The 13,789-nt window shown below is 40.4% G+C and overlaps 2 protein-coding genes across 12 annotated transcripts in view; one reads left to right on the plus strand and one right to left on the minus strand.

The window, feature by feature from the left end:
- The window catches only part of GCSH (glycine cleavage system protein H), a 244,341-nt gene that overhangs the window by 51,094 nt on the left and 179,458 nt on the right, over positions 1-13,789 (minus strand). For all 11 annotated transcript variants that reach the window (XM_056813278.1, XM_056813280.1, XM_016432773.2 and 8 more), the window contains 6 exons: positions 10,631-10,859; positions 8,610-8,841; positions 6,944-7,040; positions 3,670-3,807; positions 2,889-3,071; positions 1,801-2,125 (listed from right to left, as the gene is read on the minus strand). In XM_056813278.1, coding sequence (XP_056669256.1) covers positions 1,801-2,125; positions 2,889-3,071; positions 3,670-3,807; positions 6,944-7,040; positions 8,610-8,841; positions 10,631-10,859 — 1,204 coding nt within the window. The remainder of the gene's footprint in view (positions 1-1,800; positions 2,126-2,888; positions 3,072-3,669; positions 3,808-6,943; positions 7,041-8,609; positions 8,842-10,630; positions 10,860-13,789) is intronic.
- BCO1 (beta-carotene oxygenase 1) overlaps positions 9,765-13,789 on the plus strand; it is a 156,500-nt gene continuing 152,475 nt past the window's right edge. The window contains exon 1 of the mRNA XM_056813283.1: positions 9,765-9,896. The gene's annotated coding sequence lies outside the window, so the exon portion shown is untranslated. The remainder of the gene's footprint in view (positions 9,897-13,789) is intronic.

Raw genomic sequence — 13,789 nt, forward strand, 5'->3', positions numbered from 1 at the left:
AACCTAGTCTTCTTTCCACTACACCACTTTGATGTTCATGTATAGAGTCAGTCAGCTCAGTTGTTGGCCACTGAAGGTATGATTTCCAAAGTTAGCTCATGGAGGGTGTACCAAATCCCAGTGGTTGGTCCCTTGTCTACCACATTGAGGACCATTCTTTGGACTAGTCAGGAATCAGGAGCTCCCTTCTAGTAGTTGCCACTGAGCTCCATCCTCATCACAACCTTCACCTCAACCATATGTTCCCACTGCCTGTTCCTATCTGAAGAGCCCATTTCACCTTGGTTCCATAGTTTCTTTTCTCAGCCAGTGCCATCAAAAAGCTCTGGGCCTGTGTTAGGAGTTTTCTTTGTTAGCAAGCCCCTTAGTGTTGGCTTTAGCATTTTCCATTGATTGCATGGATTGCTTTACCCTTGAGTTCCCCCTTATCTACTGATGGTCACCTTGAACTTTCAATCACAAGTCTTGCTTAACTATCTGATGCCTGCATCCTCCTGGTTCCTTTATGCTCATCTAATCTCTGGGTGGTTCTGTGCTCTGAACTTTACTCCTTATGTGTACCTTTTGACTCTGCTTTACCCACTTGTTCTAATTCATAGTTATGTTCTTGACATCTGTATCCTTACTCTGGATTGTCTTCCTAATTACCGAAACAGGCTCCAACTTAACTTTGTCAAGTCTTTTCCAATCCCATATCGTTATATCATGAGACCCCACATCTCTTTCTTCTGACTCCTCATTCTGCAATACAAGACTGCTAGTTCCTATGGCCTGGAAGTCTCAGAGGGTGAGTTTTCTGTCACAAATTGTACTGATTCTATTGGGAGTCATTCCATTAGATGGATTAGAGGATAAATGAGGGAGGCCAGTGGGCTTGATCTTTAAATGGTGACCTTTACACTTACCCAAAGGAAGTAAAAGCAAGCCTCCATAGATATCAACATATTCAGAGTAGTACTGTTTGTGACAACAAAGAACTAGAATCAAAGTAGATGCTCATCAATTTGGGGAATAACAAAACACCTATCATGTGTTAGACACAGTGCAAAGGGCTGGGAATACAAAGAAAGGTAAAAGACAATTCCTGCCCTGAGGAGCTCACAATATAATGAACCTCTTATAGGTCATCTCATGTAGTGCTTTCAATTTATAAATTGAATTAGGCCTAGGATTTCCCTGGAATCAAACAGGAGTTAAGGAGTACACAAATTGAACTCAATCTTCTGAATCCAAATCTAATCCTTTCCCCACTAGGCCACATTGCCAGTGGGCATATTGGTACATTTCCAACACCTATAGACTCACCACAGCTTAGAGATTCACCAAGGGACCTTAAGATGGTTGATTACTAGACATTAAATTTAATGACTAGGATCTTCTGGTATAGTAGAGAATTCCAGAGCCATTTCCTTGATAATCATGGTACAGGCAGAGATAATGGAACATTTGACATGGGCCCTCTTGTCTCCATACTCAGATTGAGTTTTTGCTCTAGTGAAGTCTTTTGTCATTAAACTAACCTAAAAGGTACTGATGTTCCCAAATGTTATGCCAAAGAGAGACAATAGCATGACTAAGCGCAACAATGAGATGCAATGGAAAGAGTACATGATTGGAAATCAGGAGGCCTGAGTTCTAGACCCATCTTTGCCACTAACCAGCTGTGTGATTGTAGGTAAGTCCCTAGCACTCTCTGGACCTCAGTTTCCTTCTCTGAAAAACAAGTGTTGGATGAGAATTTCTCCAGGGATTCTTTTAGCTGAAATGGATCCTGGTTATATAAAACTCTGTAGACACTACCTTGATGCGTTCCTTGGATCTGTTCCTAAATGTACTGTGTAGCCTCCTCCCCGATAGATTGTGAGTTTGCCCCAGATGGATTGGCCTCGTAGCTGGGTCTGACTTTGATACTGCCAAGCCTGGTAAAAGTTAGAGCTTTCATTGCAACCAGTGCTATTCCAACTTTCACCATAGTCAGACATATCTTCAGCTTCCAGGGAATATGGCACATGACACTCATGAAATGCCCCCAGCTCCTGGGTGATAGGGCAGGAGTCATTGCGGACTCTGACTTGACGAATTCGGGCACTGCCAATCAGCTTTGAGTTTCCATCTGTGATAAAGCCTGAACAGAAAAATCAACCAACTGTGAGTTGCCCCTTCACTGAGATATATGGGTCAATGACTGTTACTGTCCCTTCACTCTATAGATAGGGTCCCTCAGCCCAGTTTGTGACATCAACTCATTTCTTTATCAATGGGGCTGAGGAGAATAAATGTCTAAACTTAGTGGAATCACCACTTTTGGCCTCAGCATTAGAGTTCTAGATATGTTCATAGAAGGAATGGAAATGATGCTTAAAAAAAACACTAAGCCAAATATATACAAACAAAGTCTGTGCTGGAAGTGTTATCATTCTGAGAGTATTGAGGGACTGATTCTCAAGGTTTCAGCAACAGAGGAAGTTACCAAAGATGTGGAAAAAGTAAGACTTCATATTTGTTCCCCAAAAGAGACCAAGAGAATAACCCACTGACAATATGTCTAATTTGTCATCTATATAAAAGAAATTCATGAGACTATATTGGTATTGAGGTTATTCTTAATGAGATCATTTATTTAGGAATAAACAAACCTTCACAAGTGATATTTCACAGTTAGACAACATCTTCACTATCACACAACTGGCTAAAAGATATAGAGAATACAAGATTCCATTGTGTTTGTTTTTTGACTATGAAAAAAAAATTTGATTTTGAAAAAACAAAAATCTTATCTTAGGTAAGTCCTTCAAACTCTCTGAAGCTCAGTTTCTTCATTCATAAAATGAGAGAGTTGGACTAGATAGAGATAGATAAATGGAGAGAGGAAAAAAGGTTCTCTTTACCTGGGTATGAACCATACAAGTTGCTCACTAATGTGGTCTTGGCCCACAAAAAGAATTCTTGGAAACTGAGCACACCCTGTCCTATAGAGAAGCTGTTCTCTAGGTGCCTGTTGAAGTAGTAGGCATTGGGGTCTCTCTGCCCATAAGCAACCAACAAAAGCATCCACAAGAACCCTACATAAACTGTAGAAAAGAAAAAATAATTCTGTTAGGTTTTGTGAGCCTCCCAAGTGAACCTCTCATGGTCTAAGAGCTGTCTGACTACACATAACTGTCTTCCCCTCAAAGAGTTCCCCTCTAGACTATAATACCTGACAAAGGCACCATTCTCCTGTCTTCAAAACTTTGGCCATCAAGGTTGAGCTCTGTGGTTGTCTCCTCCATGAAGTCTTTCCTAATGTTCCTCCAATTCCACCCTGGTGCTGAAACTGTCTTTTTCCTTTATATTTCTCAGAGCATTTGGCCTGGTTCTTTCCTTTATATTAATTTCACTTTCTATACCTGATTATAAATTCAATTAAATCAACACAGGACCCTGCATGAGTAGAAGGCATTAATAAGTGTTGATTTAATTGAATTGAATCTGTGATTCACCTCCACTTTTCCCAACAGTGAGCAAATCTTGACCCTTCTTTCATGCCACTACTACCCATCTCCCTCTTTACTATCCCCACCATTATCACTTTTCTCCTGGACACTTGAACAGGCTTTCAGGTCTGAAGAAAGAGTTGACACTGACTGGAGAACAAAGGAAAAGGAAATCAGCAAAGAAAGACCTTACCCAATATTTCTCGTATTAAGGCAAATGCTTTCTGCTCCTTAAGGTGATTCTTCTTCATCTTTTCAACATCAGCATCAGTAGGCGGTTGGTAGATGCCACTTTGACTGTCTCTCCGGGCTCGGAAGAAAATGTCTGAATCTGTCAATGCAAAAGATGGTAGCACCCTTGTGGCCTGAGAGCTTTTCTCCTGGTATTTGACATATATGACCCATAGGAATGCTTTTCACCAGTAACATGGAAACTATAATAGAAATGTTGGTGGGGGCTCAGATCCATATCCAGGAGATTCTAGTCAAGAAATCTTGAAGAGATTCAGTTTTAGGGAAGCTGGTATATCAGCCTCTGGGAAGAGATGATCACTTTAGGTAGGGCTCCCTGGGAAAAGCCCCAGGATTCTGTCTTTTGACTAGGCATCTGCCCAAGAAGATTGAAAAATCTTGGAAAAGCCCTGGATGGGGTCTTCTATTTATGCTCAGGAAAGGGCTTGTCCTACTCTCTAGACTGAATTATGTCCATTGGTCTCTGAATCAAGTAAATGAACTAAGAAAAAAGCTACATACAAACTCAAAGGCTTCTACTTGCTGTGAAGATTCCTTGGCTTTCATTGTGTCTTTCTGTTTTCTGAAAGGCTTTCATAGTGAACTATTAGTGCTGCAGGCTGGTCTTACCCAGTTCAAGCTCCCCAGCCAGTTTAGCATCCACAGTGTCTCACAGAGGTCTTTTAGAACTATCCCATGCCTTGGGACTGCAGGTGGCAAGGAATGGGGGTTTGGGTGCAATATGCACTGTTTTTTTTTTTCTATATCAGTTTCTATGAGAATAAGATTCAGCCAAATTGTTATAGTAAACTTACTCCCTCTCAATGTACTCTATGATCCAGTGACATTGACCTCCTTCCATCTCCTGTTGTTGTTCAGTCATGCCTGACTCTTCACGACCCCATTTCTGGGTTTTCTTGGCAAAGATACTGGAGTGGTTTGCTATTCCCTTCTCTAGTTCATTTTACAGATGAGGAACTGAGGTAAACAGGATTAAGTGACTTGCCCAGGGTCCCACAGATTGTGTCAGAGGCTATATTTGAACTCATGAAGATGAGTCTTGACTCCAAGCCCAATGCTGTAGTTATTGCATCACTTAGCTGCCCCCATCCAACTCCTGACTCCCAGGCATTTTCTCTGGCTAACACTTATGCCTAGAACTTTCTCCCTCTTCATCTTTACCCCTTAGCTTCCTTGACTGCAATTCTCCACTAAAGGCTTTCCTTTCACAAGAAAGCTTTCCCAGTCCTCAAACTTAGCACCTTCTCTCAGAGACGAACCCCTATTTATCCGGTATATATATTTTTTGTATAATAGTTTCCCATTATAAGCTTCTTAAAAGTAGTTTTGTTTTTCACCTTGTATCCCCACCCCCAGTGCTTAGTAAAGAACTTACCTGGCATATAGTAGGTACTTAATAAATGCTGATTGATTGATAGAATCTCATACATACGTAGCATTTCATATGCAATGTGGTACCATAGGAAAAACATGACTTTGGGGTCTGAACCAGAGAGTGAATCTCAACTCTCATTACCAGTATGATCTTGCCCAAGACAAAATCTCCCTGGGCCCTAGTTTCCACATCTATAATATGAAAAGAGTTGGACTAGACCTATATGATTCTTTCTATGCTATCCAACCCATTTCCTAGCCTCTCATTTATTCCTCATCACAACCTGTGATGAGGGCAGGACAGGGACTGAGGAGGAAGCTAAAGGCTTCAGAATTGCCCAAGGTCACGCAGCTAGTCAGTCAGGCTACAAGCTCTCAATAAACATTATTATTTATTATTAATTAACTAGGACTTGAACTGGAGTGCTCTGACTTCAAATCCAGTTCTCTTTTCCCCATGCCCTAACGCATTCCTGTGAGTATCCAAGAGTAGAGACAGAAGGGACCTTAAGAAACATTTAATCCTGCAGTTTTCAGTGTGGTCTGAAGACTCATGTTTGTCCCAAAACCTTTTTAGTGGTTCTTTGAATACAGAATTGTTTTTATAATACTACTAAGGTATTATTTGCCTATTAAAATATTCTTCCCTTGTCCAACTACATATATGTGTGAGGACAGATATTTCTTTATACAAAGCCAAAATAACATATTGCAGTGGATTAAATGCAAAAACATTGGCATTAACTCCTTGCAGAAGCAGATATGAGAATCCCACTGTCTTCTAAGAGTTTTATAAAAATATAATAATGACACTCTTCTCACGAAGTTTTTTTGTTTTGGAAAATTTCATTACTTTTTCTATTAAATGTTATTTATATTAAGATGTAATGGTTTTATTGTTATTTTAAAATGAATTAAATATTTTTAAATTTATTCATTTTTATTTCTAATATGAATATTGATGACAGAAAAGATTTTTGAAGACTTCAATAATTTTTTAGAGTGTAAAGGGATCTTGAGAACAAATAGTTTGTACAACACTGACAATCCAAATCCCTCATTTTGTAGATGAGGAAACTGAGGCCCAGAGAAAGGAAGTGACTTACCTAAGGTAATCTAGCTACTAAGTAGCATAGCTTATATTCCAATTCAAATCTTTCACTTGAAGATTGCTATTGACAAACCCACTACCTTCTTGGGCAGTTCATTCTACTTTTGGACAGCTTTAATTGTTAAGAAGCTTCTCCTTAGATTGAGCCCAAATTTGCTTCTCTATAACTCATACTCAACGCTCCTAATTTTCTTCTCTGGAGCTAAATAGAGTAAGTGGAAAGAGTGCTGGATTTAGAGTCAAGAGGACCTAGGATCTAATTCTGGTTGTCACTGATGTGACCTTGCACAAATTACCTAATCTCTCTGTGCCTGGGTTTCCTCCTCTGTAAAATGAAAGGTTTGGCCTAGGTCACCTGTGAGGCTCCCTCCATTCTTAACTCATGATCTTGTGATACTATGATTCTATAATATGAATGCCATATTATAGCCAATAACTGAGGCGAAACGTATTGCACAAAGTCACATAATAAATTCTGGACAAGAATCTAGACTTTGAAGCCTTTAACTACACGAGTCATTTTGGTGAAAAAACCTACTTCTGAGGAACAAATGAATATTCACAGGAGGGGAAGGAATGATCATTTCTTCTGAATACTATTGTAAATCAGGTGGGGAATCAGTCTGTGCAATAACAGATGTCTTCAGGTCCTTGAATGGGGAGGCAAAATGTCTGCAAAGAAGAGAATGAGGGCCATTCCAAGGGGAGTTTTCACCACACTTTTAATTACCTGGGCTACATAGGTGTCCATCTACAGGTGCTGAATAGTTTTCCTCTTGATCTACTTTCTTCAAGACCAGGGCAAAGAAGGCAGCAAATCCCAGGACCTGAAATTTATTTCAGTCCAATTCAGTAAGAATTAATAAAGTACTTAATGTATGCTGGGTACTGTGTTAGGTGCTGGGGGCTTGCAGCTAAAAATAAAGCTGTCTGCCCTCAAGAAGCTCACAATGTACTGGAGGATCCCCAGCTTTGAATGCTAAGATTCACAGGGCCCATCTTGCCTACACTAGCCCAGACATTGATTTCATATCTCTTTGCCTCCTTTGTCCAATATCTGTGCAGTGAGGGAAATACAAGGATAGGCCAGTGATGGCAAATCTTTTAGAGATGGAGTGCCGGGCCCTGCCCCCATTCCACCCCAGAGAGTGCTGTGATTGCCCCCATCACATGCTGGATCCCCCCCACTTCCCTTTACCCCACACAGGGGAGGGAGAAAGCACTCCCATTGGGCTGCTTGGCAGAGGGGCAGGGATTGTGAGGGGGGGATGGGGAGCAGCTTGGTCTGAGTCCCTCTGCTATTCTAGTAATGTACTGGGGGAGGGGGAGGGTGGCCACATGACCTCAGAGCACACTAGGTTTGCCATCACCGGCCTAAGCAATCTCCATATGCTTTTCATGTGAACTGGAGTATAATAGTTTAACCAGTTATTACCCAATCTTATTAGGCCAGTTCCTTCTTCAAAATATTTGCATTGTTCATTCTCCGTACATACTCCTTCCTCATCTCTGCCTCTAGAATTCCTTTTCTTCTGTCAAGGCCCAGATTAGGAGCTACCTTCTCCATGAAGGAGAATACTACACCGCATAGCTGAAAATGACCTCTTTTCTTGATTTTATCTGGATGATTCTGTATGGATTTAGCCTTTGCTTCCATTACTTCTTATCATGCATAATACTTTGTGTGTGTGTTTTTCCATGATAGAATGTATGCAACTTGAGGGCAGAGGACTTAATGTTTACTTTTTTTTCTCATTATTGTATCTCTAGGGTTTTACCCAAAGAAGGAACTTAAAAAATACTTACTGGTTGATAGATTTGTTGAATTATGTTAGGGTGAACAAAGTAGAAAATACCACACTTATATTTAAGAGGCAATGATAGAGGCAGACATAGCCATTCAGATTGCTTAGATGAATAGAGGGTCACCAGCTACAATCCTTTTAATAAGATGGAGGACTCCCAGGCCTTAGCATCTGCCTTGCCACTGAATCCCAAGATCTACAGGACCTTAAAATGTTTCCTATTATGACCTTTAAACCCCAGGATCATTGCCATCTGACCTTCCAAGGTACCCTAAGGATTCCTGAGCCTTGATATCTTCCTTGCATGTGAATCTTCCTATATGTGTTATCTCTCTAATTAGAATGTGAACTCCTTAAAAGCAAAGACTCTTACTTTTATCTTTGGTCCCAAGTGCTTATTAGTAGTTGCTCAATATATTTCTAAATTCCCTTTTTCTTCATTCATTGATTCTGGGAGAAATTATCATGTGCAAGTAGTACTGAAAAGGTGACTTTGAGCCATTTAAGTGAAGCTAAACTCAGGAGATGCACTGAACCTACATCGCATCTGACGCTAGAAGCCAGACCCTGGGTAATCATGAGGAATTTTACCTTCAGGGGTTGGGTGATGAAAACACTTTCCACAAATGAGACTGCCATGGAAAGAAGCCATTTGATGGAGTTGTCCTTCCCATAGTGCAGCCCATAGAGCATGGTGAAGAAGGCTGCTGTACCACTGGTACTCACAATAAGCAGCCAGCCAATGAGGACAAACCACCAGGGCAGGCCTGGGCCAACAGAGCCTTGCTTGTTGGACCCATTGATGTTCACTGTGTACTGGACTCTGGGAAGGAGAAAGAAGAGGAGAGATAAGAGGAGATCTGGGAAGGAAGGGACAACATAGTATCTCTGGGGAAAATTCTATTTTGTCCTTAGAGATAGATGGGGGAGGGGGCGGGGGAGAAAAGCAGTGAGGTAGCCCAGTGGATGGAGTTCCAGCTTGGAGTCAGGAGGACTAGGATTCAGATCTGGCCTCAGACTCTTCTTAGCTGTGTGCCCCTGGGCAAGTCACTTAACCACAGTTGCCTAGCCTTTATTAAATACTATTTATTAAATATTTCTTTAAAATTTATTAAATATTGGTATCTTGACACTAATATTTAGTATTAATTCTAAGTCAGAAGATGAGTTTAAAAAAATGAAAGGCTGAAAGGTGAATTTGGTTTGCATTATTAGTGTTGAGAATATTTTTTGTCTGTTTCCAGGTTTGTTCTTGTAGTGATAGGATGATGTGAACCTTAAAAATTCTCAGACCCTACTTCATAAGATTTGGTTAAGAACATTCCCCATTTTAAACAATGAAGGAACTTACATCAGGAATATGAGACCTCTACTCCACCCCTACTTAAGCTTGCTTTAGGGGAAGAAACTCCTTGCTGAACAATGAAAAATACTTAAACCCATACTTATAGTAAGACAAAAGTTCTTAAGCTGTGTCTATTTTTAGATCTAATACAAAAGGGTGCTAAGTACCTATAAAGGTCTGGTGACTTGTGAATTTACAAGGAGCAAAGAGGTGAGAAACTCAGAGGTTTTTCAGGTGTGAACTTAATCAAAAGTTCAAGCCTTCTTAGGTGTGAATTAGGAATGGTCTGTCCTTTGGAAAATGTCTACTGTGATTGGTAGATGTGAGAACTTAGGGGAGGTAACATAGGAGAAAATTCCCTTTAAAAGGAGAGGAGAAACTGAGAGCAGGGAACTCTCGCCGGAACTCCCTCTGAGGAGACTCTGTCCCTCTGGGGTCTCTCTCCCGGGAAAGTCAACTAGGAAAGCTGAATTGGAGGAAGCTGAACTGGCGTCTCTCTGAACACTAGAATCTTGCTTGGGACAAATCTTGAGGTGAGTGGATTGAAGACTGACTAATTTCTCTCTCTTAAGGCTGGCCTAAGCTGGCCTAGCCTTTTTTCTCATTATTCCCTTTCTCTCTCTCTCTCCCTTTCTTTAATTCCTCATTTGTATTAATTAAAATCTCTATAAAACCCAGTTGACTTGGGTATATTTCATATTTGGGAATTTTTCCTTGGCGACCACTTTATATTATTTGATTTAAAACAAGACACTGTCTTGAAACCATATTTTCTGCAGTCACAATTTAAACCAACCACTCTTTTATCTGCCAACAATTTATGTCTTCCACTATTTTAATTATTATAATGAGTAGTTTCCATTCTATTGACATTTTCCCAATAAGCCCTGTATCATCCAGGCCAACCCTTCAGATTCAAAATACCTAAAGGATGATCTCCTGGTAAATTAAGGACTAGATGATGGCCATCCTTCTTGGAAAGGAGCCCAAAGGAGTTGAGTAACTGATTCTTTTCTTAGGCTGCAAAGGTTTGGAGATTGTTTTCAGTGAGACATACAAGTCTTACTTTTTCTGAAATCTTCCTCTCAGAAAGGCTAAGAGTTGGAAGAGGGTTGGGTATGAATCTGGGTAAATGTAACCAGGAGCTCTTCCCCAAAGGGCCACCTCATCCCTTTCTGTAGCAATTGCCAGCTTGGACAGGTTGTATCAGGTGGGAGGCAGGTTCCATGCTTTCTCCTAAGGCAAAATCAGTCTGATCTGAGGTTACCTCATGGTTGTTGGTTCTTGGGAATTATCCAGGTTCCTCAGAAGGCTTTTCAGAGTCTGGACCTGCCCCATTGCCTGGGCATGGCACTTGGGATCCTGGAAATCATGAGGCCCCAGAAGACAAAGTTCTTTCTCTACATGCTGAAGATGCATAAGGAGATAATGACTGTAGTCACTGCTCTGGAGCCGATTCTTTATCTCTTTCTGGGTTCTGGGGATTCTGGTTTGTTCTGGGTGACAAAGAGAGAAATAACATGCCAGTAGGTATACAGATAGTTTGTGGTAAAACTGGCATAAAAAGGAAAATGTTTTTACTGTCTCTCAAACTCCCTACTGCCCCACAGACTAACTCTGAATGTAGGATACTATGTGTGTACTGGTTCTTTGGCCTTATGGCCAGATTGGTAATGGGATGTGGTCAGAGTTCCCTGCAGCATGGTTGGGACATTGGCAGAGTTCTTTGGTCTGGGCAGGGCCAATGGATAGCACAGAGGTGAGAGGCCAGAAACACTATCTGAGGGTCAGAGAAAGCCAATGGGTAAAACATCAGCAGGTACCAGGGGTGGTGGTGGTAAAGAAGAGATATTGCAGTAACAAATTTACACATTCAAGGTCCAGAAATATGGGCCAGCAAAGTAGGAGCCATCACTATCCAAAGGTTGAAAATGAGGTGAGTTCAGTCAAGAGTCCAAGGAATCAGATATTCAAATAAGTTTGAGTTTATATAGAATGGATTTTCAAATTTGACTAATTTGGCACAAGAATTTGGCCTTTGCCCTTTTAAGGCTAGAATTAGGTATGGAGAAGAGAAGACTCATTAGAGACTTGATAATTGTCTTCAAATACCTAAGAGCGGTTAAGTGGAAGAAGGAATAAATTTGTTATGTTTAGACTGAAAGAAGAGTTAGGACCAATGGTTGGGTGATACAAAGAGACATGATTTATGTTGGTTCTAAGCAAAAATGTTCTAGCCATTGGCTAGAACATGCAGAAGTCGGAAGACTGGCTCTTGGAGGCAGAGCATTCCCTTTCACCAGAGGTCTTCAAGCCAAGGTTGGATGACCATTTTTATGATTGGTTTAGTGGGTCCTTTTCAGATATGGACTGAATTATGTCTTCCGTTTTGAATCTTTGATGAGTCCTCACTCTATTATTATAAGACAAGTAGGGATAGTCTCCATTCCATTTTACTACAAAAAATGATCTTATTCAGTGCCAAATAATGAGTAAATGGTACCTTCCAAAAGGGTTGCTATCTTAGCCTGTCTCCCTTAGGGGACTCACAAATACAATGAAAATGAAAGCATCATTTTTTTATTTTCAAGGCCAGGGACACATAGGCACTACCGGATTCTACAGGATGCAAAGTCCTTTAAAGTTTATCCTGTAAATCTGTTGTTTGGAACTTGTGTATTTTCTAATGCAAAAATGTTGACAGAGAAAGGATGGTGAAAATATTTTCAGGCTAGTCCCTCAACCCTGTATAGCTCATAATCTCAATCAATCTCTCTCTCTCTCTCTCTCTCTCTCTCTCTCTCTCTCACACACACACACACACACACACACACACACACACACACACACACACACACACAAACTTCAAAATTGGAAGGGAATAGCAAAATTATTTGTGATGTTGGGTAAGAAATCTGGAAAATGTATTGAATGATACCTAAGATTCCTTTACTGTGCCAAATCTGTGATCATTTCCTGGAAATTTGCTAACAAGCCATCATCCGTTTTCCTGGACCATAGTCTCTTAACCTCATGACCAGAATCTGAGTCATTACAAACAGTTTCCTTGGATTATCCCCAGTGAGTCAATGATTACATCTTCAAATTTGCTATGTGGACATTTGTTATTTGCACCAAGCTAACAGATTTGGGTGACAAGTGGTGTTTTGGACAGCTTGGACAGTTTTGGACAGTGTGTAATCCAGGAGATTGACCTTCTTTGGAAGTGAAGCAAGTGGGGAAGATAAGACTTCCTTCTTCTTCTAAGATCACTTTCAACAAGAAAAAAAAAACTTGCTTGGAACATCTTATCCTTTTCTATACTTTCCTCCATTTTATTTTTAACTTCCCACAATCAGAATCTCCAAGAGGGAAAGGACTTCACAACTGATCTAGCCCAAATACCTGGACAAAAATCTCTTTAGCATGAATGACAAGCAACTGGTTGTCCAACATCCACTTGAAAACCTCCAGTGACAGGAAGTTTACTACTTCTTGAGGCAACTTATCCCACATAGAAATGATTCTAATTACTATTGAGTATTATCTTATATAAAGCCTAAATCTTCTAGTTTGCATTTGCTTCTAGGTATTCCTAGTTCTGCCCTTTGGGGCCAAGTTAATAAGCTAACACCTGATCTCTGTATGTTATTCTTTTATGTTTACTCTAGTCCCACCTTCAGAGAAATGAGACCTGAGTTTTGTATATCTTTCCAGTCTTCTTCTCTGCTCTGTCTCTAGATTTGTGTTCAGCTCTTCTTTGGCCTTTAGAACCATCACCTTTCCTCCCTATTGTTGCTTCTGGAAGTGGTTAGGTAATCTCTACTATGCTCTCTTTCCAGGGAGACCAACCCTGGGTATCAGGCTGGCACAACCAAAATCCCAAGGTGAGCAATATATTTTTCCATTGGAGCCTCAGATAGCCATTCCACCAACATTTACTGAATACCCATTATTTAGTGAGTGAAAATCCCCAGGAGAGCAATACACAAACCCTAATCCTGTCATTCTAGGCCCCTATAATCTAGCTCTAATCTATCTTTTCATTATAATTTCACTCTACTCCCCTTATGTGCAATAGCATGGGGCAAAGACCTTTTTTAGGTCTTTGCTGTTTATATCTTATTCCAAAAAGGCCAAGAATAAGCTTAACAGGTAACAATATTCACTTTGCCCCTTTGGCTTGACTTGTCTCTCTGCCTTTTGCCATAAATTCATGCACCTGAGAGAGCAAAAGAACCTTATAGTTAAAAAACAAAGGAACCTAGAATCCCTGAGTTGTTTAGTAGTTATTGAGCAAATAGGTGTTACCTAGCTTATCATTTAGCATTTAGAGATTAGCAATGGGAACAATGTGAAATATTGACTATCAACTAGAATAAGGTCTTGAACAGAGACATCTAAGCTCCTGGACTTGTAAGTGAAT

The sequence above is a fragment of the Monodelphis domestica genome, chromosome 1, assembly GCF_027887165.1.
Source record: "Monodelphis domestica isolate mMonDom1 chromosome 1, mMonDom1.pri, whole genome shotgun sequence".
NCBI classification, from domain to species: Eukaryota; Metazoa; Chordata; class Mammalia; order Didelphimorphia; family Didelphidae; genus Monodelphis; species Monodelphis domestica.